Source organism: Pongo abelii, chromosome 21 (genome assembly GCF_028885655.2).
Source record: "Pongo abelii isolate AG06213 chromosome 21, NHGRI_mPonAbe1-v2.0_pri, whole genome shotgun sequence".
Taxonomy (NCBI): Eukaryota; Metazoa; Chordata; class Mammalia; order Primates; family Hominidae; genus Pongo; species Pongo abelii.
The window spans coordinates 39,791,956-39,819,855 of NC_072006.2; the positions used below are offsets into that span (position 1 = coordinate 39,791,956).

Genomic DNA, 27,900 nt, shown 5'->3' on the forward strand with positions numbered 1-27,900 from the left:
TGTAAAAGACATTAGGACAATTGGCAAAATCTGAATAAATGCTATAGGTTGGATAATAGCATAGATGTTAATTTCCTGATTTTGAGGATTGGTCTGTGATAATGTAAGAAAGAGTCTTTGATTTTAGGAGATACTGAAGTATTCAGAGGTAAAAAGCCAGGTGGATAATGATGGGTACAAAGCTGGCAGGGCCATAGAGGCAAACCTGAGGCAGGGCTATTCACTACAGCATTCTCCAACACACGTATACATGTGTGTACATACATAAACACATACATTTTTAATCTTTTTTCCCTTGAAATGTGTGAATGTGTGTGTATATGTATACATGTGTACATACACACACACACACACACATATACACTGTATACATGTATGAGAAAAGAGAAAACAAATGTGGTAAAATGTTATGTTAGGGTAATTGGGATAAAGGTGAAGAGTCCCTGTGAACTCAGGCCCTGACCCCTGAGTTCCAAGGAACTGAGCTCCTATGACTATTCTTGCAACTTTTCTCTAAGTCTGAACTTATGTTGAAATACAAAATTAAAATTTTAAAACCCAGATCAGATCAGGTCAGGTCAGATTTTCCACTTCAGCTTGTGCCCACCTGGGGGTACTGGGGAGTCAAAAGGTTTGGCCCCAAACAAAAGGGCTTGGTGGACTCTGGCAAAATGCACCCTGTAAGGAGGTAAACAAGGCTTCCAGTGATGCTCAAATAAGTACCTGTTAGCTTCTAGGCAAAGATAATAATGATAACATAACAGATACCATTTTTCAGAGAACACTTAATAAGTACCAGGCTTACTGCTTTACTTGTATCCTCTCCTTGAGTATTCAATTTCCTATGTTTAGTCTTCTTATGAAACCAAAGCACACAGAGATTAAGCAACCTGCCCCAAGTCATGTGGCATGAATTTTTTTTTTGAGATAGGGTCTCACTCTGTCACCCAGGGTGGAGTGTAGTGGCATGATCATGATCATGGCTCACCACAGCCTCAACCTCCTGGGCTCAGGTGATCCTCCCACCTCAGCCTCCTGAGTAGCTAGAACTACAAGCGCCTGCCACCATGCCCGGCTAAGTTTTGTAATTTTAGTAGAGACGGGGTTTTGCCATGTTTCCCAGGCTAGTCTCAAATTCCCGGGTTCAAGCGATCCACCCACCTTGGCCTCGCAACTGAGTGCTAGGATTACGGGCATGAGCCACCACTCTTGGCTTGGCATGACGATTTGATTCCAGAGGCCTAGCTCTAAAATCCACCCTCTGGGCCGGGCACTGTGGCTCAACACCTGTAATCCCAGCACTTTGGGAGGCCAAGGCAGGTGAATCACCTGAGGTCAGGAGTTCGAGACCACCCTGGCCAACATGGCAAAACCCCATCTCTACTAAACATACAAAAATTAGCCAGGCATGGTGGCAAGTGCCTGTAATCCCAGCTACTTGGGAGGCTGAGGCAGAAGAATTGCTTGAACCCAGTAGGCAGAGGTTGCAAGTGAGCCAAGATTGCACCACCGCACTCCAGCCTGGGTGACAGAGCAAGACTCCTTCTCAAAAAATAAATTAAATTAAAATTAAATAAAATCCACCCTCTGGACAATGAAGGCAGGTATCTGCCCCACTCTTCCTTTTACTCATGCAGGCTTGCCCCTCTTTGTGTGGACAGACCTGCCTCAGGGTGGATGGGGAAACTTACCTGCACAGTAGGGGTTACTGGGGTTGAAATTCAAGGCAAATTCATGGGAGACCTGGAGACAAGAATGAAAATGAGGTTCTTTCCCCATGACCTCTGCTAAGAATGAAAAAGGACACTGGCGTGTGCCAAGATTCCTATAGGAGCTATGGAGTCCTGAGCACTTGCTGTCTACATGCCTGCAGGAATCCATCCCTGCATCTCCTCTTAAAGCTGAGTGCCAGGTAGCAAGTAAATTTACCACATCCCCCAAAATCAGGACCCTGAAACTGAAAACAGGAGTGGCAGAAAGAGAGGGAGCTCACCTGCCAGTCAGGGGGAACCTGGGCCCCAAATCCAAATGCAGGGAACAGCTTGTCTCTGTGGGAGGACAGTGTATTGGGCAAGAGGCAGTGAGGGGACTGTAAGTCCAGAGGCTGAAGCATCTGCAGGCAGCATGTATAGCCAAGAGAAGCAGGTACTCACGAGTCATAGTCCTGAACCACGCTGCCCACACTCCACAGCGCCATCAGGTACTCATTGACTCCTGTTGGACTCAGATAGTGTAGGGAGTCAGGTGAGGAGGGGTCTCCATTGGAGCCAGTGAAGTCCACGCCCACCTGGGAGGAGGTGAGGAAGGCAGCTAAAGACCACCCTGAGCCCCAGACCTGTTCTCTTGCCCTTGGTAAAGCAACTTACAGTGAAGTTGATCTGACAGCCTCCCATCACATAGTCCAGAAAGGAGTACTCTGTTTCTACCTGCAAATGAAACCAGGGTCACGCCTGGGGTGATAGCAGTTGGTGTCATGGAGCTCAGGAATCAGAGCCTTGGTTATATGGGCTTTTGTCTCACCTGGCAAATCTTGACACGGATAGTTCCAGAGTTCTTGTAGCTTTTCTTTTTCTGCTGCTTCTCAGGGTGGATGCATTCAAACTCAGCCTGGTGAGGACAGAAAAATTAGGGTAGGAAATTCTCAGAACATCAGTCAAGGACTTGAGCTGCCTTCTCCTTCCTCTCTCCCCCAAGCTTTAGCTACCTAGGCCCATTTCCACAACCCTGGCAGGACCAGCACTCACCGGGACTGCCTGCAGCTGGGCCAAGCTGGTGTGGAAGGTACCGATGAGATCATGTGACCCGTCACTGTCATAATCGGAGCATCGCACCTGAGGGGAAGGTGTGTGTGGACATAAACAAGTCAGGTGGCAGATGAGAATAAGTCCCTCCCCAGGTTCTCTTCCTCAGTGCAGTCCACTCAGGAGCAAGCTCCTCACCTGGATGGGTGTGCTGGGGTCCCCACCACAGAAATGCTGAACGGGGACTGAGAAACGCTTCCATGTAGGGTTCAGGTTGTTCTTGATGACCTGAAGGTGGAGGCCAAGGCCTCCAGTGAGCTCTGGCATGGCCTGTGAGGAGCTGCCACCTGCAGCTCTACTCACCTGCAGTCTCTTTCTCCCTGAGTTCCAAACCTTGCTAGTCACAGGCCCCAGGAGATTCTCTCCTACCCCAGCCCACCCAATCCCAGGGGTCTCATACCTCAGATCTGTACACCAGGTGCCATTTCCCATCACCCTGGCGAAAGAACTCCAGAAATGGATCCGATTTTCCCAGGAAGTCCTGCCAATGCGAGACCCCAGTTACAAGACTCAGCCATCCCTCTGTCCACACCCCCATCCCCCATACACCATCCTTGGCCCCTTAACTCTTGGATTACCAGGGCCTACTTCCAGACACACCTTCTTATCTAGGTTTCTGGCCTCTACCTCCATGGTTACTACACGATTGTCCTTCAATTCCTGAGCTGAGACCTAGGTAGGGGAGACTACATCACCTCATGAATTCATTGATGTTAAGTCCCTCCCCAACACTTGCTGGGTTCCTTACCGTGATGGTCCCCCGCCCAGCAGGTTTTTCAGGCTTCAGCATCAAGGGGAGAGTCAGTACCTGGCTGGACACAATCTGGGGAAAAGCAGGGAAGGGAGTTTCAGGATAACAGGCAGGGTTAGGTCCTGCTTGCCCCCTGCCTCCAGGCAGGCTAGGTTGTCTCATAGACCTGCATCTGAAGGATCCTAATCCCCAGTCCTACATACCTGTCCTAGGGAACACTCAGCACCCCCTAGGAAGTCATCATCCCTCAGCTCTGGCGTCTTGTTGTCTATGTCATAGATTCCAAAGCGTAGCTTCTGGACTGTCTCAAAGTGGTACTCAAGCTGCAGAGTCTTGGAGAACTCAGGGCTTGAGCAGTTCTGCACTCGTTCAGTCCGGCCAAGCTGTGGGCAGAGGCCAGTAAGCATCACAGTCACAGCCTCCACCCCAAAACACAATCCTAGCCTCCCTCCACAACCTTAACCTCCATAATCCGCCTCACCTCAGCCCAGCTGCCCCCTCCCACATCCTGTAAAAGGACGCAGAGTGGGTCAGACTTGGAGCCGATGTCCTTGTCAATGAGATGGTCACAGGAAATGGACAGCTGAACCAAGGTCACGCATTGGGCCATCTGAGGGAAAAGGAGCTGGGTCAAGCACCAGGGAGCCTTCTCTCCCCTTCCCCGACTGCAGGTCCCAGCTTGGGAAGGCCAGCAGGCGTCACCCAGGCAGGGCTGAGCATACGTCCACCCCCGTGACACCCAAGGAAGAGAAGGCCTTATAGCCTCCAAACCCCTCCACCCCTAGGTGAGCTCACTGGCACAGAAGATGGCAGATACAACCAACCCTGGTCTGAAGATATTGAAAAGGGGTACTAGCCTCCATCTACAACTGTGACCCCAAACTATCCTCACCCTAAAATTTGTCTTAATCCCAATAGGGCTGTCCAAACCCAGACTCTAATCTTGGTCTTTGCAAAGACCAGTGAATCTTTCTGACCCCCTTACTGGCCCCAGGTCAGACCCTAATCCAAGTTCTGATCCTAACATAACCCCAAATATAACTATGATCCAGATAATATCCTCCACAAAGTATCTTCTTCCAATGATTTCTCACTAACCCTGGGGACCTAACTCTTGTGGTGGAGTTAGGATCCCCTACTAATTCTCCTCACCTCTACTGCTAATGGCCAACTCCTCACTATTTCCACTGCTGCTGCCCAATCTAAGCCATCACCGTTTCTCACCTGGCTTACAGCATTAGCCTCTTCAACTGGTCTCCCTTATTCTATGCTGTCTCCACCTCCATTCCCCCATCTCCACCCCAACAGGCTATTCTAAATACAGCAATCAGGGTGATCCTATTAAAACATAAGTGAGGCCGGACACGGTGGCTCATGACTGTAATCCTGGCACTTTGGGAGGCCAAGGTGGGCAGATCACTTGAGGTCAGGAGTTTGAGACCAGCCTGGCCAACATGGTGAAACCCTATCTCTACTAAAAAAAAATACAAAAATTAGCCAGGCATGTTGGCGCGTGCCTGTAATCCTGGCTACTCAGGAGGCTGAGGCAGGAGAATTGCTTGAACCCAGGAGGTGGAGGTTGCAGTGAGCCGAGATCGTGCCACTGTACTCCAGCCTGGGCAACAAGAGCAAGACTCCGTCTCAAAAAAAAAAAAAAAAAATGCTGGGAACGGTGGCTCAAGCCACTAATCCCAGCACTTTGGGAGGCCAAGGTGGGCGGATCACAAGGTCAGGAGATTGAGACCATCCTGGCTAACATGGTGAAACCCCATCTCTACTAAAAATACAAAAAATTAGCCAGGTGTGGTGGCGGGCGCCTGTAGTCCCAGCTACTCGGGAGGCTGAGGCAGGAGAATGGCGTGAATCCGGGAGGCAGAGCTTGCAGTGAGCCGAGATGGCGCCACTGTGCTCCAGCCTGGGGGACCAAGGTTGACTCCATCACAAAAAACAAACAAACAAAAAAGTGAGGTCATATCACGCCTCTGCCTGAACCCTCTAATATTTCCCATTTCCCACTGAGCTTAGAAAAACTCCAAACTTGGCCAGATATGGTGGCTTACTTGAGGTCAGGAGTTCGAGACCAGCCTGACCAACATGGTGAAACCCTGTCTCTACTAAAAATAAAAAAATTAGCTGGTATGGTGGTGGGCGCCTGTAATCCTAGCACTTTGGGAGGCTGAAGCAGGAGAATCGCTTGAACCTGGGAGGTGGAGGTTGCAGTAAGCTGAGATCACGCCACCGTACTCCAGCCTGGGCAACAAAGCTAGACGCCGTCTCCAAAAAGAAAAGAAAAAATCCAAACTATACCACGGCCTATAAGGTCCTGGAAGGCCCAGATTTCTTTAACCTGATCTCATAATATCATCTCTCTTGCTCACTCCATTTCAGCCACCTTGTCACTCCTCAAATAAGCCAAATTTGTTTGTTCCTTCTTTCTTTTGTGAGACAGAGTCTCACTGTCACCCAGGCTGAAGTGCAGTGGTGAGATCTCAGCTCACCACAACCTCTGCCCCTTGGGTTCAAGCGATCCCTCCCACCTCAGCCTCCCAAGTAGCTGGGACTACAGGTGTGCACCACCACGCCCAGCTAATTTTTTTTTTTTTTTTTGGTAGAGACAGGGTCTCACTATGTTGCCCACGCTGCTGGGCAACTCCTCGGATCAAGCAATCCACCCGCCTCAGCCTCCCAAAGTCCTGGCATGATAGTGTGTGCCACTACACCCAGCCAGCCAAGTTTGTTTCTACCCCAAACACTTTGCAGTACCTGGAATGTGTTCTTTCTCTGCATTATATCCACATGGCTCACTGCTCCCTTTCCCCACAAGTCTTTACTCAAAATAATCTTCCCTGTTTTATATATACATATATATATATATATAGGCTCTCCCTTTTAGCCCCTCTAAAATTTCAACCCCACTGCCTCTGGCATTGCATACCCCTTTTCTGCTTTTTCACAATGTCTAACATTATATCCATGTATATGCTGTTTCCCCCACTAGAATATAAATTCTGTGAGAAAGGAATATTTAGCTGTTCTGTTTATTGCTCTATCAAGCACCTAGACAATACGTATTTGCAGAATTAAATCTGAAAGTTCATCTCCAGCCCCAGCTCCCTGCCCAGCCAGCTCCAAACTAACTGATGTCTTGCCCTTGTAATCAGGCAGCACCAAGCTTCTCTGATTCACCCCTTCCCTCTGCTGGAAACATTATTTTCTTGCATGGATCACCATGACAACACCTGGGTATTCCGCCCTCCTGCAGCCACCATAACAATCACCCTCAGACCTCTTGTTATCCCTGTGTCCCCCTTGGCCCATATACCTGAAGACCACTCCACCAGCAGTGCACATGAGGTCAGATCTTTCACTGAGCTTCACTCAGCATTCCAGGTTTCCCAGAGCTATACCCTGAGATGCCTCCAGCGTCAGCCCTCCCCTATACTAGCCTCAGTCAATCGCTCCTCCCTTGCAGCCCACAGCACCCCGTCTTGGTCCCTCATAGTCTCCATCTGGAATGCTGTTATCAAAGTTGGAATGCTTCAGAGTTCAACTTGCTTCACATACTGCCCCTCCACAGCACCCTGGCCCCTGCATGAACACTCCCAGTGATAGAAAACCCAGTCTTACAATCCAATCATCAGAAAGTCTAGGTCCATACAAATCCTACCCAAACTGACCTAACTCTGTGGAATTCTTACTTCTACCTGGTAGTTCTTCTTCCTCAGCCTAGGGCTCCATGGCAAGGCCTTACCCTATCTCCCTATGAGAACTCATCTGATACCTGGAAGCTGTGAACAGTCCCAGCTGAAATCTGGAGAAACAGCCGCAGTTCTCTTGACTGTTGCCCCTAGAATGTGGCCTGCAGACTTCTGACCATCCTGATCACTCCCTTGGAGGTTCCCCAAGGACAGACCCAGAGCAGAATACATACTCCCTCAAGGGATCAGGATCACAGCTTCCCCCAAGTCACAATCTGAACTCCATGCATGTCACCTCACATGCTCTCCAAGGCAGTGTTTACACAGTACAGAGACAAATAAAAAAATGCTCATTTCACTAATGCCTGGGAATAGTGAAAAATCTAAGGCAGCTTAAAGGTCTATCAACTAAATATGATACATCTGAACAACGGAATGCTGAATACTGGCTAAAAAACAAGCCAGAACTCTATTATATTGGTATCCTATGAAAAAATAAAAAAAAGGCCAGGCGCAGTGGCTCACTGTTGTAATCCCAGCACTTTGGGAGGCCGAGGTAGGCGGATCACTTGAGGTCAGTTCAAGACCAGCGTGGCCAACGTGGTAAAACCCAGTCTCTACCAAAAATACAAAAATCAGCTGGGTGTGGTGGTGCACACCTGTAGTCCCAGCTACTCGGGAGCCAGGAGAATCACTTGAACCTGGGGGTTGGAGGTTGCAGTGAGCCGAGATCACGGCACTGTACACGAGACTCCATCTCAAATAATAATAATAATAAGAAGAAGAGTATGACCATTTTTTTACTTCAATTGTAAACTTCCATTTTAAACTTCAATTGTAGGTGTATCTTTATAATAGATTTGAATACAAACATAAAATAAATAAATACACACACAGAAAAATGGAAGATAAACCAAATGTTTTCGGTAGCTCAAAGGAGTGGAAGATGAGAGTTTTGTGAACTCCATACTTCTGTATTGTTTCAATATTTTATACCGTTTTGTATTTTTTAAAAGGCCTCATATGAAATAAAAAAACAAAAACAAAACAAGCAAAATAAATGAAAAGGCCTCATTAGCTTTTCCCCCCAATCCACACCTCAAATCTTCTTGACTGTTCATTCTAAGCCCAAAGCCTCCACTTCCAGTTCAACAACCCCTACCTAACTTCAGGCCTTATTAGTCTCTTGCGTCCTGCTTGGTTTCTGTCCTACCACTGCCCCACCTGGTCATCCCAGATGCCAGCTTCCAGTCTCTATCCTAAGTAAAAGCCCCATATAGCTGCCTTTAGGTTCAGAGCCAAACTCCCTAGCAAAGCTACCTTGCTGCACAACTCCAAAGGACATACCTACATAGAATTTGGTAGTTGTGCAATTTGGTAACCCTGCATCCCTAGATCAACCTTCAAAGCCCTTCCCAGTTTGCCATCAGCTCTACCTCCTGCCGCTCACTCACCCACCCACCCACCCAACTAGTCATCCAAAGTTATTTCTGGTTCATCTAACACACATGCCTGACTTTCCTGCCTAGCAAATGTCCTGTCATCCATGGTTCTAATATGACATTATTCCTTTATGAACCCTTGCCTGTTTTCCCCAAGAAGGATTTTCTTGTCTCTGCTCTGGATGACTGCGATGTTTCCTTATCAGTGTTTCTGCGACCACACACACACATTTCTGGGTTTATTAGCCAAACAGAAACCTTATCATGTCATTTCTCCACTGAAAACTCTGGAATGCCTTTCCAAAACACTTAAGATAAAACCCAAAGTTCTCACCATGGTCTTCAAGGCCCTGCAAGACCTTACCCTTGCCTAACTAGTCATCTAGCCACTCAACTATCCTCCAGCCAGGTTGGCCTTTCTGATCCACATATACCTAACACCAACCTTATTTACCACCTCAGGGCTTTTGCACTCTGTCTCCCTCCTTATACACTCCAGAAAATAAGCTATACTAGAGTAGGAACCCTGGCTAGCTCCAGGACCCACAGCAGTATCTATCTATCCTACAGTAGATACTTATCAGTAAGTATTTAGTGACTGACTTAACATTGAAGCCACACCACAATTTTTACTTTTGTCTGTCTACCCTGTAAACTATGGGGTCCTTGAACTAGGGCTGGATATTATCTCTGTATCACTAGTATTAGTACTTAGTATATAGCTGGTACTAATAACCATTTGCTGAACAAATGGTGAATGTGCTTTTGCTCAAGTCACACTTCAGGCCTTGAAGTGATGTGTAACAGTAAATCTCCCCTATCCTGATCTTGTACAGTTCAACTTTGAAATTTAAATGCAGGACTCCTACAATTCAATATTAAATGATAGTACATTAAAATGGGCAAAAGATTTGATCAGGCACTTCATAAAGGAAAATATGTGAATCAGAAATAAGCAAAGTGATCCACAGCGTTAGTTATCAGGGAAATGAAAAATAAAACCACAATGAGATACTGTTACATACCCACCACAATGGCTAAAAGTATAATTAAAAAGACCACTACCAAATGCTGGCAAGGATATGGAACTCTCATATATTGTTAGTGAAAGCATTAAATGTACCACTTTGGAAAACAGTCTGGCAGTTTATCAAAAAACCTAACATACACCTAGCCCAAGAGCGATTCCACTCCTACGTTTTTAGCCAAAAGAAATGGAAAAAGATTTGTATAAGAATGTTGACAGCAGCTTTATTCACAATAGCCAAAAACCTGAAACAGCCCAGATATTCATCAATATGAGAACAAATAGTGATGTTTATAGAAAACTATTCAGCAACAAAAAAATCTATTAGTATCTGTAACCTGAATAAAAATGAAGAATAAACAGATTCCATTTATGAAGTTTCAGAACAGGCAAAACGAATCTGTGATGTAAATATTCAGAACACTGGTTGTCCTCCCTTCTCCCCCAGGGGAAGGGCAGGTATTAACTGAGCAGAGGCAGAGAGCTCCCAGTGGGAAGGGAAACGTTCTTAGCATTCTAAGAATGTGGGTCACAGGAGTGTGTGCATTTGCCACTTCCATCTAAAGGAACACTGAGTGTACACATCTGATTGTAAAATTTTACCAAAAAAAAAAAAAAAACACAAAAACCCAACAACCCATAAACAAATGTTGCACTAAAGTTAAGGCATGTTGAAATGTCTAGAAGTGTACTGATGCCTGCAACTTTTTTGAAATCCACCAAAAAATAAAAGGAGTTGTTGAAGAAATATGATAAAACAAGATTTTAAGTTGTAGGATCTGAAATGGTGGATATATGGGTATAATTTTTTTCAACTTTGCTACATATTGAAAATTTTCATAATAAAATGTTGGGGAAACTATTATTATTTTTTTGAGACAGAGTCTCACTCTTTTGCCCAGGCTGGAGTGCAATGGCACCATCTCGGCTCACAGTAACCTCCGCCTCCTGGGTTCCAGCGATTCTCCCACTACAGCCTCCAGAGTAGCTGGGATTACAGGCACCTGCCATCATGCCCAGCTAATTTTCATATTTTTGTAGAGACAGGGTTTCACCACGTTGGCCAGGCTGGTATTGAACTCCTGACCTGAGGTGATCCACCCGCCTTGGCCTCCCAAAGTGCCGGGATTACAGGCATGAGTCACCGCACCCAGCTAGGGAAATTTTTAATTGGAGAACTACAGGTCCTCCCCCTGGTAAGAGGTTGTTGTGAATGACAAAAGCATTAGCAGTAATTATTTGGGGTGGTAAGATTACGGGCAACAACTGGAGCTGCTGTCTTCTCACTCCACAACTTCTCAAATGTCCCCAAAAGAGATGACCTTGGTCTGGGCCAAACACGTGTAGTGGGCTACGATTATCTTCCTGTGTAGGCCTCAATTTCTGGTGGACTATTACTTCCTAATCATTACCATTACACCACTTTTCCTGGACTACATCCTTTTTCAGTTTTTTGAACCCAGAATCAAACCCCAGTCATACTGTTGTGGGCTCATGTATGCCTCAGTAGCATAAGGGGCTGAACTCTCACTGATGTGATGCCCCTAAGGTGGCCTGGCTTCCATTCTGAGGTCAGAGCTTCCTGTGCAAGCAGTTTTGTTCAGAGATTTGTCTCCTTTCTCATTGGAATCACAACTCTTTATAAACAAATCTTTTCCACCTGTAGTTTTCTATACTTTGAGCAACATTTCCTTTAAATGCTATAAACCATGGGATTATTAATCTCTTCCAAAACATGTTTAATCTCCTTTGAAACCTACCTCTAAGCCTATCTCTGCTTAGAAATCTGTGATTAAAACTGTTCATGTCACTCTTCTGTCCTACATCTCTTGAACTACCTACTTTAAACCAGACTCATGTATTTTTCATATACTGCCATTATAATTAACCCCATGGGCTTTCAACCTCCTTTTTAGGACCAATATCTTCCAGAACCGTATTAAATATCACATTTGAGTCAGTAAAAATTTATCATTTATTTTTGTGATATTTGTGCACTCTTTCATCACTGAGCACATCTTGGCTCGATGTCTGTAACAGTCTAACTGGTTTTACCATTTCCACTCTCAGTCCCCTCCTATCTGTTATGTTGAAGTCATAGACATTCCCTGACTCTAATCCAACAAAACCCCAATTCTTATAATCCTATCAAAATGTGTAACTTGCTTATTATGTATTTCTCCTCTTGGACTGTAACTTCAACAAGCAGAGGGACCAGATTAGTCTTGCTTCTGTGCCAACGCCTGGAACATAGCAGGTGCTCTATTGATATCTGTTAAATTTATGAATGCTAGGAAAGGAGTGACACTCAAGGATCCTCAGAAATGACCCAAATCTAGCTCTCACCTGCTACTGAGCCACCGATAGAGAAGTAGGCTTTCTAGGAACATCCAACACGAAACACCAGTTTATCTTCTCTGTTATGTCCCCACCCCGCTGACCCTTCCATTTGGAGCTAGTCGGGTGTTGCGAATGGAACAGCTGAGTCTATAGCTCCAACATTTTTCTGCCTCTGCTTTCTACCACTTGGGAGTCACCCTTTATAGTTTGTTTTCTTCTGTTTACTCCCTCTGCCAACCTCAATGTGCCCTAGCAGGGCACATTCTCTCACTGTCCCTTAAGAAAGGCATACTCATTCCCATTTTTATAACTTAAAATTCACAATATGTCAGAAATAAAAAAGAACTGAGTGGCCATCTAATTCAAGTCCCTCAATCCAAGGCATAGAGGGAAGATGTGGTTTGACTAAGGCCACATATATGGTTAAGTGAAATGAAGACTAGAACTCAAATATTCTGATTCCTACCTAATCTCGAACCTTGGACTGTTGTTAGACTTTTTTCCTCTCTTTGAAAAGCCCCCCTTTTAATATTCAGTTGCAATCTGATGCAGTGGGCAAGAGTGTGGGTTCTGCAGTGAAGTGACCAGGCTCCAAATACTGGCCTTATTCCTTCCTAGCCACAATAATGACATACTAAAACACTAAATTGATGTCATATCTATATAACTTGGGCAAATACTTAATCTCACTAAACTTCAGGTTCCTCAGGTGTAAAGTGGGGGATAGTATCTATTTCTGAAGATTAATATAAATAATGTATGCATGATGCTTAGTACAGAGTCTGGAACTGCTATGACCACATGTTAGCTATTATCGTTATCCTTCAAGCCTAGCTTACATATGCTCCCCTTTTCATGATCTTTCCAGCACTCAACTTCTCACTCTGGACCACTATATTTAATTCATGCCACACGACTGCATTCTGTCGATGTTTCTCCAGCTTCTTGCCTGTCAATTAAATGACAAAGCTCTTCAGAATAAACACTGTTTCAGCATCTCCTGCCACACAGAATATACCTGAGCACATAATGGGAATTCAAATACTTGGAAGTCTGCAGCAGTGTGCTGGCGCAAGCTTGTATGGCTTGCAAGAGCCAACTGTTACGTATTAGGAAATTGTTTAAGTAGGTGGCCTTGGTAAGTTTAAAACTTTAGAAATTGGGCAACTGCAAAAAGGCATGGCTTCCTTCACCCTGCCAGCCAGTTTACCAGCATACTACTGTCGATAGGGAATCCCATTCTCTGCTACAAGGGAGTAACTTGCCCTTCATTTTCTATGGCCGCCCTTCCCTTGCCTTGGGAGGTTCTAATTTTCCTATTCATAAACAAGAACAGATTTATCCTGGGTCCAGTGGGATCTAATTCAGTGCCAAATGAGCTGAAATTCATTAATCAGTCCTTAACACTTCCCTTTTCCACTTCCAAAGTCCTAACCCAGAAAGGCACCAGTCTGCAATTCCCAATTCCTTACCTACCCCAGGTAATGACCAGAAGTTGCAGAGAGGCTGCAAGAAGGTGGCATAGAGGGCTGAAGGTCTGGGTGGCAGGGTCACTCCTTTAATAAACCAATGTCATGCTCACACTCCTGTTGCCTACCTTGGCATGCTGGATCAGCTCACAGATGCAGGATCAAGTCTTGAAAGCCAATCAGAAAATCCTCCATAGGCTTACAAAGGACCACCCATGGAACATTGTTTCCCGTAAGATTGAAAAGACAAACTACACCGACCACCACCACTCTTCTTTTTCCTTTTTGGCCCCATCAAAGGACATGGAGAAGGTAGACAAGTTTCTTATCCCTACTTCTCTAACTCGGGGATTCTCCAAATTTACATCAGCAGCTCTAAGGATATTCCTCACAGGTCACAAACTGAACCAAAAATGAAAATCCTTTCTATAAAACTACACATTCCTTATTCATACATATGACTAAGGGTTACTGAATGGTACTCGTAAACTGAAATTTTCAACAACAAATTTGGTTTAGATCCATATCCATATACTACTAAGGAGTCATGCTGACACAAAGTATTTGGCAACACTACAAAGCTTAACATGTGCACACAAAAACTAAAAGGTGGGAAAATATGAAAAAGAAGATGGCCACAGGGTTTCCCACTTTGCTGTACTGGGTGAAGGTCAAAAACAAAAAATCAGAAGCCACTAATCTAACTCCAGCATCCAGCTTATCCAAAAGTTGAACAAATCTAACCACTGTACAACTAACTCTTCAAAAAGAACCTAACTTAAGGACAAAACTGGATATGGAGAAGAAAGCAAACTGAGGACACATGGTCTTCAAAAGCAGGATAGGGAAGTGAAGGTGATCTGGCTGCAACATGTGTCACCCCATTGATCACCAGGGTTGATTTGGCTGATCTGGCTGGCTAGGTGTGTGTCCCCTTCCTCCCTCACCGCTCCACATGCATCCGTCCCGAAGCTGCATGCTCGACCGAAGAGGACAACCATCCCTGAGAGAGGAGGACTGGTCTTCCGTCAAGGATATACGAGTGCTCCCCTGCTAGAACCTGCAAACAGGCTCTCAAAAGCAGGATAGGACTGTAGCGGAGTGGGTGTTTTTCTCTGCCCAGAGACTCTGAACACACTAACACAAAGTCTTCACGTGAGTACTTCAAAATAAGTTCAAGCTGGGTGCAGTGGCTCACACTTGTAATCTCAGCACTTTGGGAGGCTGGATCACCTGAGGTCAGAAGTTCAAGACCAGCCTGGCCAACATGGTGAAACCCTGTCTCTACTAAAATACAAAAATTAGCCAGGTGTGGTGGTGCACACCTGTAATCCCAGCTACTTGGCAGGCTGAGGCAGGAGAATTGCTTGAACCCAGGAGGCGGGGCTGAGATCACGCCACTACACTGCAGCCTAAGCAACAGAGTGAGACTGTTGTGAAAACAAAAAAACAACAAAATAAGTTCAGGTCCCCCTCTGCAATCATAAGCTTGACTGTGGAGGCCAAGAAGCCCTACCGATAGGTAAGGGCCCTCCACACTATAGTTGGAGTTGGCAAACTGAAAAGGCTCCTTCCCCAGCAGCTCAGAATCCATGACAGAAGACTGCTGCCAGTAGCCTCCCACTTTCCCTAAAAGTCAGGGAAGGGCTGGGGATAGTTGAGGGAGGGTTTCTACCTGTGGAGTCACACAGGCATCCATGATTAAAACATCTTTGTTTTCCCCTTACTATTAATTATTTTTCTCTGCCTGGATTACCCCACCTGTAAAGTAGGGATAATAATGTTAACTTTACAGGGTTGTGAGGATTACATAAGGACAGTCATAAAGTATCCCCTGGCACCTTTGGGTCCTTCTGCAGTATCATTAACTCCTTCTTGGTTAATTGGACCAAGGAGGAGTGGATCCAGGAGGAATGCCTCTGGTCTACCTGCTCCAGGATATAACTAGCAGGACAGGGACAGCCTCCAAAAGGAGAGATGACTCTTCCCCTTTGAATTTCTCAAGCTGCAGCGTGGAATCGCTACCACACTAGGGAAACCAGGAGAGCAGTACCCAGATCAAAATTTGGAGCTCCATTCCTGGTCACTTTAGTTTAAGGTCCAAACTCAGTACAGATTTCCAGAAACCGAATGGCTAGGTTCATACAATCACAGAAGCTTAAAACTGGACACAAGCTTATCTAATTTAATCCCATATTGTAAAAGAAACACTGAGGCCAGACGGAAATAATCTGTCCTAAGTCACATAACTGATATAACCACAAACCGATTCGGAGAATGTAATTTCTATATCCAACCATTTTAGCAACAGTTCACATTTTGTAATTCACCCCAATCTGAAATCTACCCTGCCACTACAAGAGCAGTGAGACTCATATGGTCTCCCCTCGTGATCTATGCTAATGTTAGCCTTGCACAAAGATGGAATATAATTCTCCCTATTTGTCTGACTGCTGGGGCAGGAAGGTAGGAAATCCTGGACTCCACATTTACAGGACTTGATCAAAGGAATAAATTTTAAGTAGCAAGCATGCATAGTGCAAATAAGGAAGAACTCACCTCTAAAAAATGTGATCTGTATCAAAATTTTCAAAAGACATCTATAGGGTAGTCAATTCTGCCCCCATCCCTCCCGGCTGAAATCTACATTCTTTTAATGTCTATCACCTGTGAGGTGTCTGAGACAACAGTACTATACCGCCTTCCTGATGATCTCCAGGACTGAGGCATCACCAAATACCTGGCATCTACAGTGTGCACAAAAGGAGTGTGTATCTCCTACAGCACAAAAGGAGATGAGTAAATGAACAAAAGCAGAGCAGAGCTCTTGGAAAAGAAACCTACCTATTGTTCATAATGCAAGCGCCTCACCCTTCTCACTGGAATAAATTCATTTGGGACACTAGGGAGAGTTTAAGATGGGTCTTCAGAATTTACATGTTAGGGAAGCCGAGAAAGCAAAGGAATATTTCAACAACAGGAAACTACACTACGACAAAGACTAGTTTACACTTATTCCTGTCTAACCATGACTTAGCAAATGGCCAGGAAAGCCACTATCTGGTTCCCGTGGTATAGGAATGTACCTAGTATAAGCACAACCAAGCACTTAGTTGTGACTTAAAACCCTAAACTGTTGAAGAACAGGAACCTTATTTTGCTTTTCCATCAAAGTATAAGTGCTGGGTGCACACCACTGCAAAAATCTGTTAGTACGAGATACAGCTATGGCTAAGCTGTACGTTCATGTGAAGTTGTCTTAAAAGTTGAAGGTGACAGGTGTTTCCAATTCCAATCTGTCAATTCAATGGTCATAGAAGTAAAGCAGCTCATCTACATCAGTAATAAGTAGTTGCATTAATGTCCATCACTTCAGTCAGAGTTATAGCACAGGGACCCTACTGGTCCCACAGGCCAAACCACAGAAGGGAGTTATGTATAAAGGCTGGGCCACTCTCCAGCCCCCACTGCAATCTAATGTGTGGAGTATAGTGGAGTGTGGCATTAACAAACTTCCAAGTGGGATCAAAGAAAAATCAAGGCAATCGGAGGCACTGGTACCAGTTGGTGTGATTTAAAACCTTTTAAGAAACTGAGGCCAGGCATAGTGGCTCACACCTGTAATCCCAGCACTTTGAGAGGCCAAGGCGGGAGCATCGCTTGAGCCCCGGGGTTCAAGACCGGCCTGAGCCACATAGTGAAACTACCCCTCCACTCCACCATCACTCCTACCCCAGCAATTACCTCGTCTCTACAAAAAAATTAAAAAAAAAAAAAATTAGCTACTTAGGAGGCTGAAGCAGGATTGCTTGAGCCCAGGACGTCGAGGTTACAGTCAGCTGACTGTATCACTGCACTCCAGCCTGGGCGGCAGAGCAAGACCATCTCAAAAAAAAGGAACTATTTAACCTTCTTAAATCATTCCCACTGTGTGACTTGTGGTAGCACAATGTGGTTGTTGTCATTTGATATGAAGCACAAACTCTAAGTGACAGGGCTTTTTTTTTTTTTTTTTTTTTTTTTTGAGATAGGGTCTCGCTATGTTACTCACGCTAGTCTCAATTCCTGGGCTCAAGCGATCCTCCCACCTCGGCCTCCCAAAGTGCTGGGATTACAGGTGTGACCCACCACACCCAGCCTGACAAGTCTTATCCACTAATCAAAAGCTATGAATGAACTACTCCCACCCATTAGGAGGCTGAGGCTAGAGACAGCAGTGAAGGGGCTTCAGTCTAAGAGTTTTAAGTCCTGGTTACGAGCAGATTTACTATATAAGCAAGCAAAGGGAGGAAATGAACAGCAGCAGAATGGAGGGAATGAACCATCAAGTAGCCCATTTGAATACAGTACAGCTCATTCGTAAAATGAGTTAAATACACTGAACACCTTTGACTGTTCATACTGAATTACGTTCTCTTGCTGGTCATTGCCCCATAACGAAATAGTCATCCCCTATCATGAAATGGCAAGCCATTACTTAAGCAAAATGACTTGAAACTAGTAAGTTACTAAGGTCAATATCCAGATGTCTGGAACAACTGGGGAGCCAATTCCAATGCTCAGCTGTGCCATTTACCACTTCTCTATGACATCTGCTGAGTCTCTATGCCCTAACCTTTAACATTTTAATTAAAAAAAAATAGGGCCAGGCGTGGTGGCTCATGCCTGTAATCTCAGCACTTTGAGAGGCTGAGGTGGGTGGATCACCTGAGGTCAGGAGTTTGAGACCAGCCTGGCCAACATGGTGAAATCCCGTCTCTACTAAAAATACAAAAAAATTAACTGGGTGCGGTGGCAGGTGCCCGTAATCCCAGCTACTCGGGGGGAGGCTGAAGCAGGAGAATCGCTTGAACCCGGGAGGCGGAGGTTGCAGTGAGCTGAGATCGCGCCATCGCACTCCAGCCTGGGGGACAAGCATGAGACTTTGTCTCAAAAAAAAAAAAAAAAGAGCGCTTCACAAATTGCGTGTCATCGTTGTGCAGGGGCCATGCTAATCTTCTCTGTTTAATTTGTTTTTAATATGTGCTGCTGAAGCAAGCACACCTTAAACATTTTCACTGGAAGGAGGTCCGTGGGGCTATTAACAGAATTCAAGGGATTTGGTTGTGATTTTTCCCAGCACTCTTTCCTGCCCTTAGACTTTTAGAGTGCTGCCCTTCTGTCCCTGGGTGTGAAATGTTTATGTCAGGTGGCTTTTTTCTCCTTCTGGACTCCAGTGATAGAGGAGTATGTAGAGGAGCATGCCACCGTGGCTGCTCACTGCTAGTTACGTTGATCCAGAAAAGGAGTCATACTCTAGGATGCTTTTGAGACTCTAACACAAAGCAGCCAAAGCACCAAGAATAAACCCAAGAACAGCATGGTAAAGAATTACCATTTACCAGCTGGGCACGGTGGCTCACGCCTGTAATCCCAGCACTTTGGGAGGCCGAGGTGGGCGGATCACGAGATCAGGAGGTGGGGACCATGCTGGCCAACATGGCAAAACCCCGTCTCTACTAAAAATGAAAAAAAAAAAAAAAAAAATTAGCTGGGCATGGTGGCACGCACCTGTAGTCTCAGCTACTGAGAGGCTGAGGCAGGAGAATCGCTTGAACCCAGGAGGTGGAGGTTGCAGTGAGCCAAGATCGCACCACTGCACTCCAGCCTGGGCGACAGATAGAGACTCCGTCTCAAAAAAAAAAAAAAAAAAAAAAAATTACCATTTACCTGAGCAGATGAACTTGCTTATGTTGTTGAATAGAGAGTTTTCCCAGAAAAGTCACTATAACATCAGAGAATTGTGCTACTACCAGAGTACACTCTTTCCAGAACATTTCACAAGTCAAAATGATCAGATTCTATACTAAAAAGATGAGACTGAAATAAAGCCATTTTTAATAAAAAAGGAAAGCCGTAAGTTTAGAGTCTACCATACCCCGTAAAAGCTCTACTTTTGGGAGATTAGTGATGATGCACATAGTTGATAAACTATTTCTTGCTGTAAAACACTGGAAAGCAGGTAACAATGAATTACATAACTGATCTCCCCTGAACAAGAAAAGGAGACATATTATCACACAGTCCACCCCTTTCAGATGGTAAAAGCCATTTTGGATATCTGTAGGCAGCTGATTTCACTCAGTGATTTGTCCATTGCTTAGTCAAATCCTGATTATTTAATAATGGCTCAGCTACTACCTGGAATTATGTTACATCTAGCCCCCTCTAAAACACACTGGGTATCCAAATTCTAATACAAGCTAAACTCTTTCAAGATAAAAAGTTTTCAACATTTAAGGGCTTTGTTTGCCAACACATCATACACATAAAATTCTGAAAAGGTGGATACTATGGACTTGAACTAGAATCAAGTTTCCTCCCTGCTGTTCCAAGTATCCTCTTCTCTTGACACTTCAGCATTAGCAGGCAAGGATAAGCAACAATTTTTACCTCTCCAAGATTACCAAATCTACCTTTCCAAAGGCACAAAATATTTTCAGGTTTAAAAACAAAACAAAACAAAAACCCTGACAAGATAATATTATAGCTCAGTAAAGTACTTTTGTGCAGTTAAAGCATTAAAAGCATCAGCCTGTTTTATTTTTTGACAAGTTTATTGAACAGTATTCAAGACTTCATCTTTATAAACAAAAACCTCTGCTGAGTGATGCCAAGGCAGTATTTGCTGGCAATGTTGTGGCCATATTGGCAACAAGCCATTTTATTGTGTTTGGTTTCTAAAGTCTGGACTACTATAGAACTGCCAGTAAAACAATTTAAATGCGGCAATTTTGCAAGGGTGGAAAATAATTTTTAAAGTGACCACTTCCAGAAATTCTTTCCAAAAGATTTGACTAGCAGCAATTTTACATTTTCTTTACTCATTTCCCGAGTGTTCTTAAAATTGATGAGATTTTACACTTGGCCCATACCTGTACACAACCACAGACTCCAGTAAAAGGGAGCTGGAGTTTAAGGCTTTCACGCATCCTTGTTTTTACGCAAGGTTGACTATTTCCACCTAAAAATGTAATGTTTGCTTACTTCCATACAGTCCTAGATTTTCATCCAGTGGGTTAAGACTGGCCTTAACTACATTGAATATTACTACCTGAAATTTTAAATAAAGTTTCCTAATCGAATTTTCATTGTTGATGCTTTGACAACTTGGAGTACAAAGCTAGGAACTACATTTCACTTAACACTGTTTCATTTTTTAAAAAGCCACTAATAATAATTGTACATCCAAACTACTGTGTAAACACAGAACACACCTCCAAATTATGCTTGTGAACTAAATGTTTCACTAAAGTTCAAAAAAGTTTACAAATTTGCTTATTTATGACATACATTTATAGATTTCTCTAATCTTTAAATCAAAAGAAAAATGAACACCAATAAAAAAAATCAGCAGAAGGGAGAGGAAAAAAAATTAAATCTAATGGAAAATATTCTCTTCCATTAATGTCAGAATCACCAAAAACAGACAATAAAATTTACACATAAAATTGAAAATATCATGATAGTGTTTACAAATGCACACAACTTTGAGCAAAGCTTTACAAATCCTTCATACCATACAAAGCAAATGAGAAAATAATGTCAATTCATTTCTGCCCCAAACCTAGTTCTTAGGAGAAAATTCGCAGGAAGAGAGGTATGAGTAGTTTCACAGAATACATTTTCAATAATTTTTTAAAAACTGAAACTCCAATGCCCAGAACAAGATAAACAGTATCCTTAGCAGTTAGCACTGTTAATAAGTCTCAGATACACAAAAATCAAGTTCCAGAGGGCAAAGCATTTAATTACAGTCCACAACGAGCACTGTTGTGATTCATATAAAACATAGTTCTCTCCAATTTCTACACAAACCGCTCTTTTCTTAATTTATTTAATTAGATGAACAATGAAATCGTTTTCCTTTTCAGCATTTATCTAAGATGTAGAAATAACAAAGTAGTTGCAATAAAGTGTATGAAATATTTAATAAGAATGTACGAACATATAACCAAAATAAATTGTGAAAAAAGATAAAACACTTTCATCTTCAAACAACCCATTTTTCTAAAATGAAAATAGCTTTCCAATGGAGAAAATATCTGTGGTTGAAATACAACTCTCAAGCAGTGCTGAAGTTTTTTGCATTGTCTTTGGAATGAGAAATGATTACTTAACATTAAATTAAACAGCATATACAAATGTTATATTGCTTTTGAAATTGAGGAGGCAGTATCTAGTGATCTGTCAAAGCAAATTTGTATTCATGAATTATCAAAAGATCCACAACACAGTCACCTCTTCTGAGTCTAAACAATCCTTCTCTTAAACAAAAATCCTGTACTGTCAATCCTCTAAGACTAGCGATAAAAAGCCTTTTCAAATCTTATCAAATGAAACTGTTGCCACTCTTAAATCTAAATTACACAACCGCTGTAATTCAGTGTCCCACTGACTCACAACACCAAAAAGGCACTGTATATATATATTTTAATAGGAAATACTTATTTTAAAAGACTGACCCCTTTGTAAGTACACTGATTTGTAGGAAATGTTGGGGATGTTTCAAACGAAGACAAAGGGGCCATGTAAAAGATAAAATTTGGTTTTCATGATCTCTCGTCTCTCTCTCCTTCTGTATTGTTTATAATGTGACACATTTTCAGAGCACTGACTAGGGAAAGTAACCATAATTAGAGCCTTGTAAGGCCAAGTGTTTTCATCACAAGGAAAGTAACCATAATTAGAGCCTTTTATGACAGTGAGAAAATTTGTTTTTCATATCATCTCACCTATCTCCCCTTCTGTACTGTTTATAATATAATGTGACACATCTTCAGAGCACTGACTAGGGAAATCATAATTAGAGCCTTGTAAGGCAAGTGTTTTCATGACAAGAACACTTACCAACCAGAACTCATGTGGTCCTCCTGCCTTAGTGTCCTGAATACCAAAGAAAAGAGTATGAAAGGGTCAAGAATCTCAATTTTCTCCCCTCTGGCGGCTGCACTTGTACTCTGTATGAAGACTTTTAGTAAACAGGCTCCTGATCGAACAACTATGCCAAAAAGCCTCCAAATAACAGGACTAACACGTATCAATCTATGAACCAGCATACGGATCTTTTATTCTATACTACTACTGCTAACAAAGATAATTTCAACTTCAGTTTTAAAAACCTAGATATAACGCTTTCTTATGAATGGGCCCCTCTTTGTTTAAAGGACAAAATTTCACATAAATCGGGACAGGAGGAAATTGATACTACAATTAGTCCATCATGAAAAGGACTTCAAATCAAATATCTTAAACACATTATTAAAAGTGGTTTCTGGTTTTCGATACCATCCAAACAACATGAACAATTTTTAAACTGACTAACCTAAATCGTGGCGGTCAAACCAAAAAGGCTCTGGTAGATAAAGGACTCCATAGTTTATTTTTATGGCAAAAGTCTTATTCCACACAGTTTTAAGTGTGACATTAGAAATCAAAGTTTGAGGTTATAGCACAAACGAAGTGTGGACTTTTATATTTAGGGAAAAACCCCAACAAAACAGTTCTGCTCATTTACAAATGAGTCAATTAGACAAACAAAGCAGCAACTTCTGAAGCAGGACTGTCTATACAGCACGGACCCTTAAGAAGCAATAAAGGTACATACAATGAATCTGTATACAGAAATTTTATTCAATTTTAAAAGAAAATGAGGACTTTAGACAAAGCTTTACCCTATAACAAAGCAAATCTGTCCAGCTTTAAACCAAATTCTGAGAGTAGCCAACTTCTATTTTCAGCAGCTGGCAAGAGCACCCTCAATGAGTTCTACTGACATTTCTATTTTCTTCATCCCATATGGTATAAAACAAAACCAATCTAGACTCCTTGATAAGCTTTATGTGGTCATTTGAGTTTTACAAATGGTTTCTCTAATGGTATGCCAAAATCATTTATGTGTTCTCTCCAGATAGCTTTACTGTAACATACAGCAATGTTTATCCTGGTGAGTGAGTCTTCTGTAAACAGTCAACCAATGCTCTATGTTATGGAAACCAAGCTATATGCAATTGAAACAATCCATAGGTTCTAACCTGGAAATACTAGGAAAACAATCTGGATGCATTAATCACAGCAATATGAAGATCTACCCTATAAAGAATGATGTGAATGGCTACCCTAATACAAGTTTTACTTTTCTTGAACCTATAGGCCTGTCATTTAAGTCAATGACAGCAGCTGTGGCTTCATCCCGAGACTCAAAGGCCACCATGGCTTCACCTGTGGGCATACCTTTTTCATTGTATTTTAAACACACTGAGCCTGGGATTACTTGATAGCCATAAAAGAAATCTAAAATCTCATCAATAGACACAGTAAAGGGCATGTTCTGCACTTTAATTACTGTCGGTCCTGGTTTTCCAGAACTAGATGCAAAGCCAGGGGGACCACCAATATGGATTGGGCCAGGGCCGGGGCCGGGGCCAGGGCCAGGGCCAGGCCCAAAAGCTGGTGGCCCACCCAAATGCCCAGGGGCACTTCCAAGACCAGGAGGGCCACTTCCAAACCCCGGGGGACCACCTAAGCTACCAGGGCCATTTCCAAAATTCTGAGGGCCCCCTCCAAATCCCGATGGCCCACTTAAATTGTTTGGTCCACCTCCAAAACCCGGAACATCCAGTCCTAGACCAGGCAAACCACTGTTTCCAACTGAAGGCATACCAGGCCTAGCATCACCAAAGGCCCCGCCTCCTAATCCTGGAGGAGGGATTGGTGGCCCAAAGGCATTTGATCCACCAAAATTACCAGGAAAGTTAAATGGAGGCCCATTGTTGGCTTCCTTTGATCCTACAGTCAGGAAGGCATGCTCTTCACCTCCTGCACTAGGTATTCCTGCACTGGGCATTCCCGCACCAGGCAGTCCTGCACTGGTTATTGCTGAACCAGGCAGTCCTGTACTGGGCAGGCCCGCACCGGGAAGTCCTGCACTGGGCAGTCCCACACCGGGCAGTCCCGCATTGGGCATTCCTGGAACTGCAGGATTACCTGGCACAGGCATCTTTAATCCCTTTTTTCCTTGGGCAGGGGGATTTTTCTCAATCTCTCTCATATCTTCTAGGGTAACTACATGAACAAAAGCTTCTCTCCCATTAAGTTTTTTACGGTGTAAGCGTTCAGACTTACGTGCATCATCTTCATTTTTAAACTGAACCAATGCCTGTCCTAGACCTTGCCCATTGTTATCAACAAGAACATGTACAGCATTTTCATCCACTGGGATTCCTTCTAGGAACTGAAGAACATCCATCTTTGTAATGCTGAATGGAATATTTGTTATGTGGGCACAGACTTTGGCAGAGTTGACATCCCCCTCTGGATTTAGTATCATTTCCCTCTGGTCATAGCTGAAGTTCTGCAGTCTTTTTCGAATCATATCTATCTTTTCTAGCATACCTTTCTTAGTAATTGGATGAACTTGAATAAAGCGATTGCCCATGTACTGTTTATGACGACACAGAGCAGCCTTATAGTCAGCCTCATTTCTGAACTCTACAAAGCCTTCGCCAGTTGCTTTCCCATTGGGTCCATAAGCTATATAAATACTATCTTCCACAATATCCAGCTTTTTAAAAAAATCAATGACATGTTTGTTTTCTGCTTCAAATGGTAGCCCTTTCAAGTAAACACAAAAACCAGCCTCATGTGGTGATCTTGACCTTGATCTTTTCTGCCCACTGGGCGATTTTGACCTGGGAAGTGTCTGAGGAGGGGGATGAGTTTGTCCAGAAGGTCCCATATTTTGCTTAAAAGTGATATGGCCTCCAGCAGCTACCCACTGTCTTTCTGTGGCAGGGCTAACTTCCACATAGCGTTGAATCATCAGCATTCTGTTTCGTTTCAAAGCTTCAAATGTATCTTGAGGGGAGAGAAACTTAACCAATCCATTCCCATTATTTCGACCTACATGATCTTTCAACAAATGCACTGCATCAACACGGAGCCCATGGAAAAAATCTCTGACATCATTTTCCATTGCAGAAAAGGGCATTCCATGCACACTGACATACAGATCATCAGGGTTGATGGGGAGTGGCTTCACACTGCTCTGAGAGTTCATCTGGATAGGGTTAACAGGATTCAACGGACCAAGAAACATAGGATTCAGGTTATTGTTCAAATTCATAGGTGCTCCAGAGCCATTCATTCCAGCAGGTAGAGGTGCCACAGGTGGCGGATTCAAGGGTGGCATGCCTGACATGGGTGGCAGTGGGGTCATGGGTGGCACAGAAGGAACTGGGGGAATCGGGGGCACAGGAGGCACAGGAGGCAATGTAGGTACTGGAGGAGGAACTGGAATTGGGGGAATGGATGGCATTGGTGGCAGAGATGGCATTGCTGGAATTGGAGGAATTGGTGGCGGCGGGACTGTGTTCATTGGAGAGGCTGTGCTTGGAACGGTTGAGCTAAACGTTGGGCTCCCAAAGGAAGCCCCCATATTTGGAGGAGCTGTTCCTACGCTGGCTGTGGAAAATGTCTGTATGTTTTTGTTGCTTTCATGAACAGAAGTGGTGGCAGTAACTACACTGGGTGAAGGATTATTAAAGTTGGATACTGTTGTGGGCAAGTTTACCCTGCCACTCATTCCTGAGCTAGGTGGTGGTCCTGATCTACTGGCATTTGCTGGTGGTATATCTAAGTTGGCAGTTTCAAAACGCCTACGACTCAGTTCAATCATATTCTGCATTTCCGTTTTACTACTCAACAATAGTGTTACTTTTGACCCTTTAATTGTACCACCTGTGCGCATCATACCAAGCCTTGCATCTTCATCAGTGGCAAAAACGATGAAAGCCTCACCCAGTTCACCCCCTACAATATGCACGCCCCCATCAGGAATGGTCAATCCAGAGAAGAAGTGGCGAATGTCCATGGTCCCCGCCACAATTGGGAGACCTTGCAAACGGATGACCACAGCCATGCTGCGCTGAAACCACACACACCTGCAGATGAGAAAAGGCAACGGCCAGGTCAGACTCCTGTTTATCACACCAAGTTTTTAGTTACAAGAATGACCAGCTACCATATTAGGCCCTCAAATATTCCCTCAAGCTATCACAGGCAATGTCTTTAATTCAGATATTCTAAAAACTGAACATTACGTGCCATTTACAATGTAAAACGTAGACAATTTCAACTTCCAGAAGGCATTAATTTTGGAAACAGTTCAGTCCCAAGACTCAAAAAGTTCAAAAAACAACTGTAGGACAGTGAAATACATATACATCATTCAGACCACTAATCATTCAGTAAGATTTAAAAGAAATGTCTAAGTCAAATCAGGAAACAAAGTTTAACAATCTATAGGGAAAAAACATGCAAAGAATATATCAAAGTTAGTATTTAAAACTGGCTTAGCATCTTCCCTATATACTTGATAATTTCATAGAATTATCAAGAGTGTGATTTTATAGAGCTCAGTCTCAAAATCCAACAGAAGCAAAAAACTAGAATACTAATGAATTGTAAATAATACTTAAGACTAAAAGTAGATTCAAGTCTTAAATGAGAACTGGATCCATTATTCATCCTAAAACTTTTCAATCTGCCTTGTAGATTACAAAAAACTACATATGGAATTATTTACTATAAACAAGGTTAAGACATACTAAGAAGCCAAAAGAACTACTGAATAGGACAGCCAAAATCTGAGTTACCTTGATTCATTACCCCCAAAAGTAGAACCTGGTTATAGTTCTATTCACTGTGACTATTTTAATTAAAACTCAGGTCCAATGACTCATAACCAAATCCTCTATTTAATAAAATTTTTTAAAGTATTATTTTCCCCTAGGAGAGGGCTGACAATAAAAATATTTTTTGTTTTTGTTTTAGAACCAGAGTGTGAATTACTCAGTGGTTGTTACAGTCTTGGACCTACCCAACTCCTGTAGGATCTCTGTGATCTCCTTAGATCATGCCTGTTTTGACATAATCAAAAAAGAAATGTTCCCCTCAAATTTCAGTATTTCAGTTCTAAAGGCTTCTAAGAGCAAATCCAAAGGCAGCCCTTTGGAAAGTGACACAAACCGAATTATTGGGCCTGGGAAACATACTACTTTGAAATTAAGGTGGTCAACAACATAAGGGGTTTTCCAACCCATCTGAAAAGTCAACTTTTATTTATTTATTTTGAGACAGAGTTTCGCTCTTGTAGCCCAGGCTGGAGTGCAATGGCACGATCTCGGCTCACCGCAACCTCCACCTCCCAGGTTCAAGTAATTCTCCTGCCTCAGCCTCCCGAGTAGCTGGGATTACAGGCATGCGCCACCATGCCTGGCTAAATGTTTGTATTTAGGGGAGATGGGATTTCACCTGACCTCAGGTGATCCACC

At 43.4% G+C, this 27,900-nt stretch overlaps 1 protein-coding gene and 1 non-coding gene across 25 annotated transcripts in view; both read right to left on the bottom strand.

Moving 5' to 3' along the window:
- The window catches only part of RBM12 (RNA binding motif protein 12), a 38,789-nt gene that overhangs the window by 2,691 nt on the left and 8,198 nt on the right, over positions 1-27,900 (bottom strand). For 17 of the 24 annotated variants that reach the window (XM_024238479.3, XM_063720415.1, XM_063720408.1 and 14 more), the window contains 12 exons: positions 4,034-4,162; positions 3,756-3,935; positions 3,550-3,624; positions 3,402-3,473; positions 3,202-3,282; positions 2,940-3,029; positions 2,745-2,831; positions 2,521-2,607; positions 2,367-2,426; positions 2,154-2,287; positions 1,994-2,048; positions 1,692-1,743 (listed from right to left, as the gene is read on the bottom strand). In XM_024238479.3, the coding sequence (XP_024094247.1) occupies positions 1,692-1,743; positions 1,994-2,048; positions 2,154-2,287; positions 2,367-2,426; positions 2,521-2,607; positions 2,745-2,831; positions 2,940-3,029; positions 3,202-3,282; positions 3,402-3,473; positions 3,550-3,624; positions 3,756-3,935; positions 4,034-4,162 (1,102 nt within the window). 24 annotated transcript variants of the gene reach the window in all.
- LOC112130451 (U6 spliceosomal RNA) lies at positions 18,467-18,569 on the bottom strand. Its single transcript, XR_002912715.1, has one exon. It is a non-coding gene; the product is annotated as a U6 spliceosomal RNA (small nuclear RNA).